The sequence below is a fragment of the Eulemur rufifrons genome, chromosome 15 (genome assembly GCF_041146395.1).
Source record: "Eulemur rufifrons isolate Redbay chromosome 15, OSU_ERuf_1, whole genome shotgun sequence".
NCBI classification, from domain to species: Eukaryota; Metazoa; Chordata; class Mammalia; order Primates; family Lemuridae; genus Eulemur; species Eulemur rufifrons.
Genome location: NC_090997.1, coordinates 9,379,519 through 9,397,749, shown reverse-complemented (window position 1 = coordinate 9,397,749; position 18,231 = coordinate 9,379,519). Strand labels below are relative to the sequence as shown.

Genomic DNA, 18,231 nt, shown 5'->3' with positions numbered 1-18,231 from the left:
GCAGGAGGGGAGGGGAGGGGAGGGGAGGGGAGGGGAGGGAGGTGATCACCTCATGGGCTGTGTCCGGAGAGCCGTCTTCAGGTCCTCCACAACTTGGTTCCTCGTCTCCGTCTCCTCCTCATCAAACGCGTACAGACTCTGCATCTGAGGGGCCCACAGGTAGAAGGGGACACAGGTCCCTCTGGGCCACCTGTCTCCCAGCCACCTGCACCCCCAGTCCAGGTGTGACCCAGGGGGCACCTGGCCTCAGGGAAGGCCAAGCCTCAGGGAATGCTTTACTAAAACCATTCCAGTGTCGGACTCTGAGAAGACCCCGGTTCTGGGCCCCGACTTCACTTTCCTCATCTGTGAAATGGGGAGAATGATTGGCCCAAGCTACTTCCCAAGCCTGTGTGCTATTCAGACGGGTTAACAAATGTTTCAGTGGTTGGGGGACTCTAAGGTGGGACGGAGGAGGGGTGGATTATGATAAAACTTTGTGAATAAGTGGAAAGCGGCAGAGCCCCAGCTAAGTGGGGCTTGAGGAGCAGGGAAAGGCAGTTTGGTGTGTCTGTAGCAGGGGTGGGGACAGGGGTCACTCTCCTCCACAGCCTCTCCAGGTGGGGGCAGGGCGGGAGAGGAGCGGCCACTCACCGCAGCCATGGAGTTGATGCGGTCAATGTAATAGTCTGGCCAGCTAGTTGCCAGCTTGTTCGGGTCCTCCTGCTCCTGGAACGAGAAAGAGGACTGTATGGACTAACCGGCAAGACAGCACCGTGGCCTGAGATCCTGAGCTTCCTTCGATGTCTGCAGAGGGATTCATGTCCCAGCCCTGCCCTGTGGGGTGACTTGGAGGAAGTTACAGAACCGCCCAGGCTTCCATTTCTTCCCAGGTAAAATGCAGGTCACCAACATTGACTGTTGGGACTGACCCCTGATATGCACAGAAACCATGCATGTGCATATACTTGCAATGAGTACAAATTTGTGCTTACGTTTTGTACATCTTTTCTTAAATTTTATTTTCCTGATAATCTCATTCTCATCTTTTACAAAAGTATTAGTCTGTGACGTTTGGAAATTTTAAAACTTAAGTCTTTCTCTCGGCTACTTTAAGGACACTGACATAAAGCACTGGGTGCAGTGCCTGGCACGCGGTAGGTGCTCAATAAATAGTCGATTTCCAAAAAGAGAGAGAGACATTCCCAAGGGCCTGGGTTTGGGAAAGACTCGGAGCCCCTCCTAGGCCTGTGATTTAATTCCTAACTCTCCTGACTGCAGGGTGTGTGCAGCTGGGAGGCAGAGCCCGAATCTGAGGACCTTTGGCCCCGTGCTCAGCCCCCAGGAAAGTCTCAACTCCTCCCCAAGTGTGGGCAAGAATGACAGGAGTTAAATAAGTACTAATGTTGATTGAAAATCCAGCCTTCTCCAGCCAATGGATCTGCTTCTGGGCATTGCACGTGTCCTGCTCGTTCTTGTCCCTGTGCCCTGGCCACTTTGGATGCCCCCACTCCCCCACCCCCGTCTGCTTTCTGCCAATCTCCTGTTTCCAAATCGACACGAAAACTTAACCTCCTCCACACCCTCCCCGCAGAACCCCTCTCTGCAGCTGCCAGCTGGCCCTGCATCCCTCAGCTCTGTCCCCTCAAACTTCACTATTGTGTTTCACAAAATCCAAATTTTAGACCAGTGGGAAAGCTTCCTTGTTTCGGTCTTTATGATTTCCTGTGGCTATATGTGTTAAAATCTCCGTGAGTGAAGGCCCAGCATTGTCTCCTGCCTTGTGGAGGGAATCACACCACCGAAAACAATGGCATCCGCTAAGGTACTTTCCTGCACTCGCTGGCTCATCATCTATTTATTCCATATGCATTTAATGAGCACCTACTAAATGCTAATCACCATCCTGAGCCCTGAAAGTACTGAGTAAAGAGCCATTGTCTCTGCCTTCCATGTAACAGTCCGTGCCAGAGAAAGGGCGATGACCGCTCTATGGGAGAGCCGTCCATAGTGGGCCTGGGGGTGGGGTGCATCTAACACAGACGGCTGTGCAGGGTGGGCTGGGCTGGTCCACGATGACTGGGTTGAGTTATGAAAGATTATTAAGGCAAGACAGGTGGGAAGGGGGTTATAGATAGAGAAAGTGCCATGTGGGAAGGCCAGAGGCGTGTGAAAGTATGTGGGAAATTATATATAATTTGGTTTGGAAGGTAGTGAGAGATGCCCTTATATTTTAATAAATCTTTTATTTTAGTTGTACAAGAGATCAACTTAAGGGAACTCCATAATAAATCAATTTGGAAAATGGAGAATCATGAGATATGATTCATTACTCCTGAAATTTTTCTCTTTCCTTCCTATCTCCCTTCCTTCCTCCTGTCCTTCCTTCCTTCTTCCTTTCCATGACTTGTGCTTTTTTAAGACCTGCTTTTCTCACAATGAGATTCATAGACACAGTATCACATTCTGCAGGTGCTTAATAAATGTGCACTGAGTATACTGAACAATGGCTTGTGGTGTGTGCGGCTTGTGCATCTTGTCACGGGTTCTCAGACTCCAGCACTTTTCTCCCCCACAGTCCTGAGTTCTAGCAATGGTGTAGCCACTTGCCAAACAGGCTGGGTGGCTTTGGAGAGTTACTGCCTCTCCAGGCCTTCCTGGCCTCATCTGTAGAATAAAGAGTAAGAATACAGAATAATAAAGAATAAAGACATTGGATTGTTTCTCAGGTTCCTTCCAACTCTGAACTAGTGTATGATTCTAATCCTCCAATTTTCTAAGGTCTGGCTCAGTGCGGAGCCCCAGGAATGGGACGATTGTCATGGCCAGAGAGAGTAAGAGAAGAGCTACGCACGCACACAGGAGCATGAAAGAGAAATAGCTCAGACTGCTGCCTCCTGCCAGAAGGGAAAGGGCCTGAGTCTCAGGTGCAGGAATGACCAGGCTCTGATCCCCAAATCCATCCTCTGAGGGCAAACGGCCAAGCTGCGACCCAAGTCTGAAAACTAGGAGGATGGAGGGGAGAGGAGAAAGGTGGGCTGAGAAAGGAAAACCAGAGTAAAAGAAGCAGAAAGGCTAAAATAGAAAGAGGGCAGGAGAGAGACAGGGAAAAGGAGCTGAGCGAGAAAGACAGAGGAAGAGAAGAGAACACGCAGCCAGCGGCAAAGCAGAGGGAGGAGATAAAATCCAATTAAGCCCTGACTGGGGCCCAGCACACCCCTTTTTAGGGAGGGCCACGGCCAAGAAACTAACAACATCTTTTAATGAACAACAGGAGAGGGAGGAAATGGTGGGGAGAACAAAGACTTAACGTGTGACCCCTAGCCTGGGACAGGGCAGAGGTCAAAGATCCAAAAGAGGACACCCCCGTATCCCCACTCCCTGCAAACCGGGTTATTCCAGTAAAGCTGCCCCCAGGTGCGGCCCAGGGCTGCACGCCCTCCATGCCTGGGGACAGGCACAAGGAAGGAGTCCACGCTGCAGTTGAACCTCTCTAAGCCAGCCCCGTTCCTGCAGCCCAGCAGGTCCTGCTTAAAGAGTTTCTGAAAAAGAGAATCCTATTTCCCTGAGTGTGGGAAACAGAATCCTATTTCCCTATTTCTGCTCCATGAGGACCAGAATTTTTGTGTGTGTGTGTGTTTTATTCATTGTTGTTCTCCAATGCCTAGAACATGCTGGCGTGTAATAAACATCTGTTGACTGAATGAGCGAGCAAGGCAGCAAGAGCTGCCCCGTGCCAGGGACCCTGAGATGTGGTAGGAGAGGTCAGAGAGGTCACCTTCTTCTTGCTGCAGTAGATCTGCCATTTCTTCTCCGGGGGCAGTGCGAACATGGCCTCGCGGTTTTTGTCAGTGAGATCCAACTCGTCCTGCAGAGACAGCAAGAAAAAATATGACTGAAACCGGGGACAGTTGGCATTAGAATATCCTTCCCCACAGGGAATTACAATTTTCCCAAACCTATTCCTCAGCTACTGTCTTCCTCCCAAAGAGCATCAAAGATACAGGGCAGTTCTTTTCCTACTAGAAACACAGCCCGTCCCCTCGCCTCCGCCCAAGCCCAGGCGTGTTCTATGCACACTCCCCTTTCTTCTGTCCACCCCTCGCCCTGTCTCCGCAACACACCCCCCTGCTCCAGCTGGCCCTATTCCCTCCCATGTCCCGCTCTGCTTTGCCAGCCCCTAATCCCCTGCCAAGGGGTTCTTGTCCTCCTTCCCTGTCCTTCTTCAGCTTGTCAACACCACAAGTCACAGCCTGACAAAGACGGAGTCATCTGCAGACCTAGTCCTGCCTCCCTCTCAGATCCTGCCCCATCCTGCAAGTCTACCTGCCCTTGGAATCTCTCCCCCAGAAATCCTCTGGCTGCCCCAACCCAGGCTTGGTCCTGGCACAGACTGGGGAGAGCTAGCAAGCACAGGCGCTGAGCAGAGGAGGACGGGTGTGCTGTGCTAAGGGGGCGTTGGCCTGCTGCCCACAGAGGTAGTGTCCGCGGAGGGAGCCCCTCTGCCCACAGGACCACCAAGACCCAGCTGAGCACACACAAGGCGCGGGCTTCACCAGCTAGTCCTCACTTCCCAAGGAGCGGCACCAGGCAGTTTCTGAGCCATCACATGCGATCTTGTATTGTGGTTAGTTATACACTTGTTTCTTCCAGCCAGTGGTCTCTACCTCTAAATCAGCGGGCATTTCTTGGCAATTCTGCTCAGCCTGGAGAGCGTGTGACTGCTGGTCGCTCACTCCTGATTGAATTTCCCTGCCCTGGTGGCTTCAGCAACCTCACTGTCGCGCAGTCTCTCCTGCTCCGCCTTCTGTTCCTACCTGGGTTCCTGTGATGGCTTCTCCTCTTCTGTCCGACCTCCGAACGTTGAAGTCCCGCAGGCACTGTGTCCTTTCCTCTCCTCCCTCCATGCTTCACCGTAGGTGAGGCCTCCTTGCCCATTCCCAAGGACTCAGTTATCATGATAACGCTCTCAAACCTGTACCCCTACCCACCAGTTTCCTGAGCTCCTGACCCTGGGGCCCAACCACCTGCTGAACCTCTCTACTCTAAGGTCCCCTGGATACCTCACACACTTATATGGTGTTACTATGCGCCAGGGATGTTTATTCACGTATTTAAAACTTGCAACAGCCCATTTTACAGATGAGGAAACTGATGCACAGAGAATATATAAATTGAATTCATCATCCCAGCCCCCTAAACCCGAGTCTCCTCCAGCATACCCTGTCCTATGCAGGGCCCCAGCATCCACCAGCTTCCCACGTCAGAGACCTGGGTGTTCTTCGATTCCTACTTACTCATCAATCCTACCAAGTCCTACTTTCTTTCCTCCCAAATAGCTGTTGAATTTGTCCACTTTTCTGCATCCTCCCTGCTACCATTCTCCCTAGCTTGGATTGCTACAGTAGCCTAGAACCGTTCTTCAACGGAGTATCCCACATGGTCTTTTAGAAAAGCAGATTGTGGCTGGGTGCGGTGACTCGCGCCTGTAATCCTAGCACTCTGAGAGGCAGAGGCGGGAGGATCACTTGAGGTTCAAGACCAGCCTGAGCAAGAGCAAGACCCCGTTTCTACTAAAAATAGAAAGAAATTAGCTGGATAACTAAAACAATACGTAGAAAAAATTAGCCGGGCATGGTGGTGCATGCCTGTAGTCCCAGCTACTCAGGCAGCTGAGGCAGGAGGATCACCCAGGAGTTTGAGGTTGCTGTGAGCTAGGCTGATGCCATGGCACTCTAGCCCTGGCAACAGAGTGAGACTCTGACTCAAAAAAAAAAAAGAAAGAAAGAAAGAAAGAAAAGTATATTGTCTCACCTCAAACCCATGCTTCACATTGCCCTTAGGGTTGAATCCAAAATCCTTACTTATTCTGGTCATCATTGTGTCCCCTAAAAGGACTCGGCTTTTTTCTGACTTGAGACTCTCACATCTGCTGTTCCTCCTGCAGGGGACCCTCTGTCACTGTTCTGCACCCCCACCTGCTTATCTAACCATCACTGCCCTGGGATCTCAGTGGGAATGTCACTGCTCACGGAGGCCATTGCAGACTTCCCAGTCTAGGACAGCGCTCCCTGCTAGACACCCCCAAAGTCCCCGAATGCTCCCTGTCCTCACACTCACCACACTTGTCACTGCTCTTCAGGATCAGTCTTCCCTGTTAGACTGCAGGTTGCTGGAGGCAGGGGCAGTGTCTGATGGTTCACACTAAATCCCTACGACTCTCCTAGGGTGCGGCACACGGCAGTCTCTTCAAGGACTATTTTTCATTAGTTTGATGGATACCTGACGCTGTTCTACTTGCAGGCAAGACTTGTCTGGCTCACCTCTGATTTTACAAAAGTGCCTTGCAAGGGTCCCTGCCCCACTGAAGATGCTCAGTAAATATTTGTTAAATTAAAGGGCTAAAAAAAGGAACACCGCTTATCAGGTTCTTCTTTCAAAACTCACACAGTCTACTCAAGAAAACATCCCTGACCAACACCAATCAGGCTCCAGATGTCATCTACACTAGCAAACACTTTGTTCCCCCGCCCCATCCCGTGGAAAGGTATAAATCAGGAAACGGTGAGTTTTCCTGAACCTGCTGTGATGAGGAAGCTGGACAGCTTTTTGACATAACCTGCCGGTCTCATCTTACAGTGGCCCTGCTATTTCAAGAGCTGGATTGGCTTAACCAGGTGCATCTATTATCAAATACAAGCATGAAGCCACATCCCAAAGCACACGGCACTGTTTCTTTACTGGCTTGACCACGACGGGCCCACCACGGGAATGAGTGCGCAAGAGCTAACTAGATGAACTCGTGCTATGGCTTCATGCCAGCATTCAGGTCCTGCATCTCTGGTCTGGACCTTCTTTGGTTGTGCAGGCTTTTCTCACCATCAGACCCCCAAAGACAGAAATCGTGCTTATTTCCTGTTGTCTCCTTGCGGTCAGAGTATGAAGTTTCATACACAGGGGCTTCTCGCTCAGGCGGACTGGTGTGCTGGTCTAGGTGGGCCGGCCCTAGTGCAGATGGCAGAGCTTCCATCTGCCCCTGGCTGGACACCGGATATGACCATCCCAGACCTGAACTGGTTCCAGGGGTGATACAGGCATCTCTACCCCCATATTTCTAGCCAATCATCCCTTGTTCCAAGGTGCCCAGTGTCTACCTATGGAATCCCACTTTGTCCCTTCTTCCTGACTAAGAGATTAAAGGATCCGAGGGAAACTCCAGAGAGCAGAGGAGAGACAGTAGGAGCGAAGTGCTCTGATGTTCTCTGTGACTCCTCACTGCCTTATTACACAAAAGCCTGGATCTGCTCCTTCCTGGGTAACCTGAGTGCTGCATGTGGTCTAGAATCCAGTGTAGACGGGAGGTGGGTCCCCCCTTCTAGGGACACATTTCCTGGTGTCCATCCCTGTGAGATACTCTGTTACCCCCATGCAGCTGAGGTGTCCCAGGGGCCCACCGCCTCCCCAAGAGGAGTTTTGAGAGGGGGACATCCCAGCACAGGGCCCTGCCCTCTGTCCCCCTCCTCCCATGTCGACACCCTCCCTCCCCGCTCTCTCACTGACCACCAGCTCTGCGAAGCGGACGTTAAGCTCCTCCGGGTTCGGGATGGGGCTGGAGAACTCCATGTACTGCAGAGGGTGGTTGTCCCGGAGGTTGATCTCGGGGAGGTCGCTGCCCCCGAAGCAGCACAGGAAGCCCAGGCCATGGCGGCTCCTCTTGCGGGGGGCCATGGTCGCCGCGAGCTGGGGGCTCAGCAGGCAGGTGCCCTAGGTCCTCATGATGATCTGGGCAGGAGAACAGAGAGCACAGGGTGGTCAGTCATGGCAGCCAGACAGGCGAGGGCAGAGGTCACTCTCCTTCGTAACCTCTTTGTCCCACAGACTGTCAGGGGCCCTTGACTCTATAGCCAACGACTCCTCCCTCCTCCCACACCTCCCTCTAGCTCCTTCCACCGGAGGCATTTACATATCCTCCCCACCACGCCTTCCAAGTGTTTCCTGCCTGAACACTTTCCCATTCCCCCTTTGTGCCCCCTGAGAAGAGAAGAAGGCTGGAGTCCCAGAATAGGACTTCCAGGTGGTCAGAGCTGACCCTCCACGCACGTGCAGATGGGATCCTATTCCCCGTCCTCTGGAAGGCCAGTCTCCAGCAAGGCCCACTTACTCACTGGATTCATCCCAGGGCCTGGGGATGACTGATTTCAAGGCGTCACCCCATGGGAGGGGAGGGTGGAAGAGAGCGGGCAGAGGAGATGCCGAGGGAGCTGTATGGCAGAGCTCCTGGAGCAAGGCCGACAGAGGAGTAGCGGGCGGAGGGCTGCAAAGACCTGCACAGTCTTCTGCTCAGTCTGTCCTACCCAGGCATGTTTGGATGAAGGTGAAATATCAACAAGGTAGTGGTTCCCCCACCCTTCTAGAAGAAGAAGGTTAATTTCCCTCAGGGAAGTCATTAAAGAGAATCCTAGGTAAGGAAATCAGGCTTGGGATGGTGTTCAGCTCACTGAAAGCAATCTGCTCAGATCTGCTTTTCATACCAACTAAGAACAGAGAACACTGCCCCGGCCAGAGAGTGGAACTGACGGACATCCAACAGTTGGAACAGAAAGGCTTAGGTCCTTGGCTTGCCACTGGGAGAGCCTGTTCAGTGATGGCTAGCTCAAGGAGGAACACGGGCCCCAGTCATTGATGCCGCATAGCCCCTAGGTCGATTAAGTCCAGGGTCAGCACACAGGCCTCCTGAGCGGCAGGACCACCCTCCACCACTACCACTGGTTCCTGCACATGCTCAGACAACCTGGTGGGGTCAGCAGAGAGACCGCGGCTCACACCCCAAGCTGCTGCCAGCCAGATCCTCCCCATTCCATGCTTGCGAATCTTAATTTTTTAGACATAAGATTCTGTTTTTATCCCTGTCAAACATTGTTGGGTTTTTTGGGGGGGGGTTCTGGGGGTCAAGATATTTTTGAGTCTTGATTCTTAGTTGTTTCTCCTGGATTTGGATCACTAACAGATTAGAAACATCTCCAGGGTCGTCACTGGCATCATTGCTGAGAATACTGACTATGACAAGGACATAGGCCCTAATGACACAACAGCGTCATCTAGGAATGCCAGAGAACTCTTCCTCAATACTCTCAGGGGACAGTCCTTCAACCAGCTCTAAATCCATGTAACTACGCTCTTCTCCAGCCCTCTTTTCTATAAAGACAACAAGGAGAGATTTTTTCCTAAAGCCCTGAGGAACTCAAGATATGCTAAGTCTCAGGCATTCCTTTGAACCAAGCTCTAGAATCTTATCAAGAAAGAAGACAAGATAAATGTGGCATAACTTGTTCTTAGTGAACTCAGGGTAACTTCTAGAGAACATTGCTTTATTTCCTAACAGCCTGTCTGGCCTCTTCTATGTCATGACCAATTTTCATTGTCATTCTAGAACAAAAGTTTACTGGCTCTATTTTATCTTTCTTTATAAACTTTGAGACAGACTTTTTAATAAATCCAGGAGAGCCTACAATAACACAGTACCCAAGGTTGCCTTGCATGATTGGCTATCAGTTCTGTTTCCATGTTGGCTTTTGCAAACAGTGGAGGCTGCCTGAGGGCAGGGGCCGTGTCTCCTGCTTCTTTGACAGCCACCCCCCCCCCCACATTTCTACAGCCAAAATAATCCTTGCACTTAGTGGGTATCCAATAAGTATTTCTTGGTCAATTGGGAAATGATCTATGCTCGTGGAAAAGGAGAAAAGAGGGTCCTTATTGAGCAGATAAGAAATATGGATTGACATGTCTGACTGCTAGCAGTTGATAAGTAATCAGGAGCCTTTGCAAGACACAAGAGGACATCGGGAGGCTGGGGATGGGAGAGGCAGCAGGCAGGCTAACGCACCAGTGCTGGCACGTGGTGGCAAAGGCCTGGGATAGGCTGGCAGCTTAGGGAAACAGAGAGGAAGGGGGACTTGGGGGTTCCCATGGGACTCGATAGCCAGTGGCCGTGAGTGGGTAAGGCAAAGCCCTGGTCTCTGTCAGGCTTAGTAAAGCACCAGTTCTTCAGAAAAATGGGGTGGACCACCCTGGGGCCTCTGCCCAGCCTCGAGTGTGGGATGATCACACAGAATGCAGACCACATCCCCTTTGTTCCATTAGCCTCCAAAACGCAGCTGCAGCTGGTGAGCAAGCAGCTTTGTTCGGGGCACAGGGCATGGGAAGGAAGCTCCCCGGGGCTGCGGGGAGGCTGGGCTGGCGGCAGATGGGGTTTCAGAGGGACGGGCTGCTGTCTGGCAGGACCTCTGGACACCTCTTCCTGCCTTCACCTCCTCGGCTTCTCGCTCCTCTAGTCTCCCTCTCCCCCTTCTTTGTTCCTCAGCTCCTGAGCCAGGTTTTTACTGGAGGAGTCCGGGGCAGGGACGGGGCTGGTGCACATCTGGCACACTGTGGCGCAGTTGTGCACCAGCTGTTTACAGCCGTGACTGCTCTGACTGGCCGGTGCCTCTGCCATACCTGTTGTTAATATTTTAACGTCTCCCCTGAGCACAGGGAGTGAGGTGCAGCGGCCCCGGGAGGAGGGAAGTGCACACAGATCCTCTAAACAGGAAGCACCGTCCCCTAAGAGAAGGGCCTTGCGCACTCGGGGACTGCTGCATATTTGCCCTTTTAAGGGGCTGCCTGTTTGACAGCTCGGGAGTGTGTTTATGTTCCTGAGGACAGCCCTCCCCCGCTGGCCTTCTTACCGCTTGTCCTGCCACCCTTCATAAGGCACCATCACAACACCGAGACTAAGCCCACAGGCTCTCCGAGCCTCAAAAATCACGTCGCTTCATGGTACAAATCAGATTGAGGTCCAAAGAGGAACTATCTTATCTGAGGTCACATAGCTGGGGACTAAAACCCAGGACTCCAGGAACCAGGCTGCAGTTGGGTCACTGCCCCCCAGAGCTGCCCCCCACACCAGTGGGCCTTCTCCCCACCTTGCTCCCAGCCCAGTGACCTCCCTCTAGAGCTGACACATCTCTACAGCTTAGTTTAGAAATGCCTCTAGTCACGACAGTCCTCTGAGACCAGGAGAGGCTTGCAGAGGCTCCAAATGCCACCTGCTTCTCCCCGTCAGTAGGAGCTGCTTCCGTCTTGCAAGCCCTAATGTCTGGCCCACCCTGCTCTGACGCCTCCTTCGCTCCCACGTCCTAGTGGCAGAAGGAGGAGCAGCGGCTTCGAAGTCAGACAGACTGGGGTTTGCCCCCCCCCAGTCGATGCCCTGAGCCCCAGGTTCCTCATCTGTGTCACCAGGTCACCAGGATCGTCACCGCACCTTGCTCACTGGGTTCCGGTGAGGAGTAAAGGAAGCAGTGGGAGCTACAGGCCCGCGGCACGGCGGCACTCACTGGACCAAGCCCAGCCCTGCAGCAAGTCTTCCTTCCCATCCCACCAGCGAGGCCCTGCCAGACCTGCCTCCAGCAGCCCTTCCCCAGGCAGGGATGTGGCTGCGAGCCCTGCCTTCCTAGGAATTTGCCCAGCCAGGTTTAGGAAGTCACCAGCTTCGCCTTGGGAAACGGGGAGATCTAGGCTGCAGGAGCTGGGCTTTCCCTGGCCTCTGAGCTCCCTGGAGTTAGAAAGTAAACAGCTCCTCACCACTGACCCTGGACAGGGAGAGGGAGGGGGAGGGGAGGGGGAGAGGGAGGGGGAGGGGGGGAGGGGGAGAGGGAGGGGGAGGGGGGGGGGAGGGGGCCACAGCAGTTCGTTTCTGCAAGAGCCGTTTAGAAAGAGGAACAATGAGGTTTCCACCACAGAGGAGGACTGCAAGCAGCAGGGGAAATGGCAGCCAAAGGCAGAAGGAGACCCAGTGGACCTGAACTCGGGCCAGAGGGATCTAACCTGCCCCCCTTCTCCACAGAAATTTCCCCAACACCGGCAGCTCCCTGCCCTCCACATCCTGCCTCCCTGCTCCCTCCCTTCTTCCTGCGGGAACAAGGTCATTTCAGGTCGGTCAGTCCCTAAACACAGACCAACTGGCTGCCAAACCATCAGGTCACAGCCCATCAACCAACACCTGCTGTGAGGGCCGGAAGGTCCCTCAGAGGGTCCCCAGTCTTCTGGCCCCAGCCAGATGTCACCCCCTCACTGTCACAGTCCCCCCCACATTGTAGGGAAAGCATACTGCCTGAACTCCAGAGACTGGGGCTGGTCCCCGCTCTGTCAGCAGCCAGCTGGTGGGTGGGGGCTACAGTGCTAGCCCCCCTGGGGCTCAGTTTCCCCTCTGTGCAATGGCAGGGTTTGACCCGAAACCTCCAGGGCCTTTGCCAGCGCTGACCTTTCACACTGCCTGGCTCCGCCCCAGTCCCAAAGGCTTCCCAGGGGCCCTCCTCAGCCTATACCGAACACTCCCCGGACCTTCCATCCCAAGCCAGGAAGCACTTCCAGTCACTTAATGTCATGTCTTCCATTGGGTCTGTAAAGACGCAAACCCTAACCCTTACCCACAGACCTCGTCCCTGGCCCTCCACACAACAGCTTTCCCATTTTGGGACTTCAAAAGCCCATATCATCAGTGCTTATCCCTCAGTCTTGAGTTAAAGCAGAACAATACTAACACTCGAGACTTTGCTATGCGGCAGACATAGGCTGTATTTACATTTTACCCCCACAACAACTCTCTGAGATAGGTGCCTTCATTTTAAAGAAGTTACTTAAAATAATTAATTAATTTAAAAAAACCCCATGGTTCAGAGAAGTTAAGTAACTTGCGTAAGGTCACACAGCTAGTTAGAGTCATAGCTAGGTTTCAAACCCAGCACTGCCTGACTCAAAAGCTATAAACCACTAAGCCATAGGATACATATCTGAGAAATATCCTAAGGTGAGATCTGCTCAGAGCTTTCTCAAGTATTCTATAGATTCAGATTTAATAACTCGTGATTCTATGTTTCCTGTGAGTTGGGCCAGGTATTTTCACAGCTCTGCAATCTCGTTTTAGCTTCACAAAGACCTTGCAAGGTAGTTATTATTATTATCCGCCTTTACAGATGACGGTATTGTGGCTTCAGGAGCCGTCACATGACTTGGTCACAAACACCTAGCTGCTAAGGGGCAGATCTAGGACTCACAGTAAGTATTCTCACTCCACGCCTAGTGGTCTTGTCACAGAACCAAAGCTGACTCATCAGTCCCTCTTTAAGCTCTTGGGGCCAATACTGTGGCTTTGGAGCATTTAAATTGCCTTTTCCTATCCCCCTCCCCACCTCCATACACGGGGTAACAGAGCAAGGACATGCTGTTGACTGTCTCTCCTTGGCCACTTCCAAAGAGCCCACTGGGAGGTGGGCGCTGCACTGATAATTTTCTGCATTATCTCATTTAGTCTCCAACTCTCCCCTCTTACTGACGATGACATCAAGACTCCCAAAGGTCAGGCAACTTGCCCAAAGACCAAGTCCTATAAGTGAAGAGGCTGGGTTTGAGGACAGTAGTGTCTCATCAAACACATGCTTTTGACCAGCTTCTAGCCCACGTGCTGGATGCTGACCTGGGTGACGAGGACCCAAGAATAAACAAGGCATGGTCCCCTTCCTCAAGGCCCCCTTCTAGTGGCAGAACAAGGAGAGTGAAGCAGTGACAACACAGAGGGTTAGAGAGAGAGGTGTTTGGGCAGCACTGAGGAGGAGGACCTGGGCCAGCGTTGGGGGAGGGAAATCACCGGCAGGAAATCTCCGGCAGTCTTCCCGGAGAAGGTGATGTTGAGCTAGTCTGGAAAGAGCTGAGAGAATTAAGGAAGGGTGCAAGGGAAGGGAAAAGGCATTCGATACAAGGGGAACAGCATAAGCTAAGGTGTAGAGGGGAGGATCACATGGCATGCATGGGGACAGGATACTGACCAGTGGCTTTGTTCTTTTGTGGCTAAATCAGTAGGCAGAGGAAGTGCAAAGGGTACACGAGTACCCCGGTTTGATGGCAGAGCTGCAGGCATGGGGAGCCTGCCCCTTTGCCCTGCTTCGCCTCCCCCGCTCCCCTTGGGGCTAGGGCTGGGAATGGGGCCCAGAGCTTCCCAGAGCTGCTGCATGGAACATAAGGAATGTAAACAATTTCCTGCTCCACAGGCGGAGATTGCTCCCTATAGGCTGACCCTCCACATGCCACGTGCTGCTGGGGGTCACCTAGGAAATGGCCCTGGGCCAGCCTGGGGGCCTGGCTCCCCATGGAAGAGTCTATGCTTTTCCATCTCAGGCTACATTGCCAGACCCTCCACCCACCCATCTCCCCATCGCCTACCTATACCGCACCTGCTTCCACCTCAAGCCTCTGAGGACCATCTCCTCACGCTTTGTGGGCAGCAAACAGGCCCAGGGGTCCCCCTTAACCCAGTCTATATCCACAGCCCCCATGAAGCTGCCTGAATTACTGACGCCCAACTCTACCTGACAGATTCAGTCGGGTTCTGTTCAATTGCTATGTGTTCAGTCACCTCTCTAACCATGTGGCTTCTGACAGGTTACTTAGCCTCTCTGAGCCTCAGTTTCTTCATCTGTAAAGTGGGGTAAATAATAATAGTAGATAATTCATAGGGTTGTCATGAGGATTAAATTTGTTGATATTTGCAAAGCACTTGGAATACAGCCTAGTAAAAGTAAAGGATATTAATAGTTATATAGGTAAGCTACTGTTATACTTGTAAAGATATCTGAATGTTGACTGTATATATTACAGAAAGTTTTCTCTATACGCAAATGGAAATATGAGGTTTAAATAATATTACAGGGCTTTGCAAATATCACAGGGGCCCAATCCAGCACGCAGACTGTTTTTGTAAATACCGTTTTATTGGAACACAGTCATGCTCGTTCATTTAAATGTTGTCTATGGCTATTGTCATGCAACAGAGAGAGTGTGGCCCACAAAGCCAAAAATCTTTACTACCAAGCCCTTTACAGAAAAAGACTGGGGGTACCTGTGTTAACCTTATGTGACCAACAATATCCAATTACTTTTGACCTATAAAAACATCAATTTCAGACGGTTCCACTTAATATATCCTACTGGTGCCTCACTTATTCCCTCTGACCCATTAAACTGGGAGGGCCATGCTCTAAATCTAGTGATTTTAATCATGATAAAATTATAGTTATCATTTATTGAGCACCTGCTGTGTTCAAGGTTTATCTCAAACTTTAACCTCCCCATTTTACAGATGAGGAAATTTGAGGCTCAGAAAGATGTTAAATGTGAGCCTAGGACTCCCACCAGGTCTCCAGAAACCACTGCTGTGCTGGCCCCGCTCAGGGGTCTCTAAGAGGTTGCTGGGAGCGGGAGCCACCTCTGATTAGGATTGGAAGTGGAGAGCATGAAGGCCTCCCATCCCCCCACCAATCTTTGTGCCCAGCTTGGAGCCCAGTCCTGTGACTTCCCTGGCAGGGCAGTTTGCGTTCTCTCCCTTTCTCTCTCCTCTCTCTCTCTCTCTCTCTCTCTCTCATGCCCCAGGTAGCACTTGGAACAATCTGACTTTCTGACTTGCAGCATGAGCCTCAGGCCAGGCTGGGGACAGGGAGCATTTTCAAAAACAAGCAAGCTAAGCTCTCTTTCCAGGACTGGGAAACTATTCTTAGCAGCAGCCGCCTAAATTATGGTTTGGTTCCCCTACGCTCTGGGAAAGGCAAAGAAAGCAATAGCAAACTCTCCCAGCCCCAGAGACCCCTCTGTGCAGGCTGGGGTGGGAGACGCAGAGAGGAGGAGGCACTGAGACCCAAGAAGAGCAAGGAGAGAAAGGAACACATTCCTGGGAAAAGTGAAACGGGAAATCCCTCAAAGTGACATTTCTCTAACTTGGGGGTGAGGGTAAGAGTTGTAGATTTTTCAACTGCTTTTCTCATTTTGAGAAATGATAACGACAATATAGGTTTCTTTGAATTACTCAGGAAAAAAGCAGATGGCAGCCCTCCAAGACAATGGGCAAGCGGTCACTCATTCATCCACCCACCCCCTGAGTAACTACCATGTATAAAGCAATTTTCTGGGTGTTTTAGATGAAGCAGACATCGACTCCTATCCTCGCCAAGTGTATGGCCTTCTTGGGAAGCCATGTGCACACACACCCAGGATGTGGGGGAGGGGAGACTGCAGAGAGAAAAGAGTGACTTCTGGCTGCGGTGGGCTGGATCATTCACCAGAGGCAGTGACATTGCAGCTGGGCCTCAGTAGAAGGAAGGACATGGGCACATGCCAGTGGGGCTCCAAGAAAGCATTCTCAACCGAAGGTGTGCCAGAGAGAGGACCTGGCATGAACAAAAGCCCACGTGAATGCAAAGCTAAGGGAAGCCACTCTGCAGGCGGCTGGTGGGGCTCAAAGAGGGGCAGTGGGAACCAAGACTGGGGCCACAGGAAGGGGGGCCTCAGTGCCGGGCTAAAGAGGAGGGAGCCACTGAAGGGTGTGTGGGTGGGCGGATTATGGCTTATTGGTTCGTTAGCTTAGAGTAGAGGAGAGCATTTGTGAGGTCTGATCAGAGCTGGGATCCAAAGAGACGTTTCTGGTGGCACCGTGTGGGGCAGAGTTCTAAGAGGGAGAAGCAGAAGCCAAGTGGGGAAGAGTTAGAAGGCAAGTCTGTCTGTCTGTGCAAAAGTGAATAAGGCCCAAACTGCGGAGAACAGAGAGGAGGAATGGATGCTGCTAATGTCACGGAGGGGCGTGAGCTGCACTGGTGTGGGAGGAAGAGGAGCCTGAGCACACAGAGCAAGGACTTGGGCTGACAGTGGGACAGGGGAGGGTGGGGCGCTCTTGAGCCACAGCTGTGAAGTGAGAGAAGGGATTTCAGCACCCAAGTCTCTGCTAGCCTTTGGAGCCAGAAGTCTGGGGCTCCTGGCCAAGGGAAACCACACTACACATGACAACGCATGGCCTCAGCTCCTGCCGCACCAGGAGGCCACGCTCCTGCCCTGGTTCCCATAGACGGGGCTGTTGGTATTGAAAGGTGCAGGGAAAACAGCCTCCAGCGCCCCGTGCTAAGCTGGCATCCCGACACTGGGGTGTGTGCCACACCATCCAGGAGGCGCTAAGTGACGCTGGTTGAATTGAATCATTCCCATGAGCGCCCATTAGTTCATCCTTCATTCATTAGTCCATTTAATCACCATTTTTTTAGCACATCCTCTATGCCTATCTCTGCTCTTGGAGCTGGGCATGTAGGGGTGAACTGAGGAGACCAGCTCCTGCTCTGGCAGAACTGTTGTCTCCCAAACTCAGAATCCCCTTTGTCTCTCTTTGTCTTCAATCCTTGAGGCCCCATCCTGTTAATGATTCCTGCCACCTTTTTCCCAAAAGGCCTTGGGTGCATTTGTTTCCTTCTGAAACCCCGAGCTCCAGACCTGGCCCGGCCCCACATGAGCTCATGCTGAGCCGGTGCTGACCTCTCAGTCCCCCCTTTCCCAGCCATCCCGCAAACAGCTTTTTGATATGTTTCTAGGGTTGTTCTTCATCCCTCAGTTCAGTGGAATTGACAGCAGCCCAGGGTGGGTAAGAACAGGACACTGGTGTACAGTCCAGGATTCACTGGGGGTACACAAGAGGGCAAAGGGGATTGACAATACAGCCACCAACTGCAGTTTTCAGGACAAAGCATGGGGGGTGTGTGGAGTGAGTGGGGTGGGGGTGGGGATACCTGGTGCTGGACAGGCGAGTAAGCCCAGTGAGCAGAGGCTCACCAAAGACTGAAGGAGAGAGGGAGGAAGACGAGAGGGAAGAGAGGAATGCAGCTAGCATGTGAGAGAGGGTTTGACTCCATGAGTGCACAGGTGCATGTGTGTGTGTGTGTGTGTTTATGTGTGTATGTGTGGTATGTATAGTTGGCGTATGTGTATGTGTGGTGTGTGTGTAGGTGGTATATGCGCTTATGTGATATGTGCAAATATGTGTTCATCTCTCAGAAGCAAATACACATAATTGCACTGACTTCCAAGTCTAAGGAGAAAGAAGACCCCCATCAGCTCCCCGAAGTGTATGAGCAGAGGAAACAGTAATATTACTGAAAATCAGCCCCCATGCCACTTTCTAATCAGCCCACCCTTAGTTTACTAAGGAGTTGTCCAAGTGTCACATTTAGGAAATGTTACTGCGGAGAATGCAATGTCTTTTCTTCATTTGCCCACGAACCCCGCTATGGCCTGGGAGCAGAGACCCATTCAAAGGATGCTCACATCACCAGAGGCCAGAGACTGAGTATTCACATACATCATCTCACAACAACCCAGAGGGGGAAGGATTTTTGCCCAATGAGGACTCTG

General features: G+C 52.0%; 1 protein-coding gene across 2 annotated transcripts in view; it reads right to left on the bottom strand.

Annotated features, from left to right (window-relative positions):
* Positions 1–18,231, bottom strand: part of DAAM2 (dishevelled associated activator of morphogenesis 2) — a 100,813-nt gene that overhangs the window by 34,921 nt on the left and 47,661 nt on the right. For both annotated transcript variants that reach the window (XM_069488224.1, XM_069488225.1), the window contains exons 2-5: positions 7,540–7,761; positions 3,758–3,847; positions 634–708; positions 50–144 (exon numbers count right to left, since the gene is read on the bottom strand). In XM_069488224.1, coding sequence (XP_069344325.1) covers positions 50–144; positions 634–708; positions 3,758–3,847; positions 7,540–7,707 — 428 coding nt within the window. In that variant the 5' untranslated portion in view covers positions 7,708–7,761. The remainder of the gene's footprint in view (positions 1–49; positions 145–633; positions 709–3,757; positions 3,848–7,539; positions 7,762–18,231) is intronic.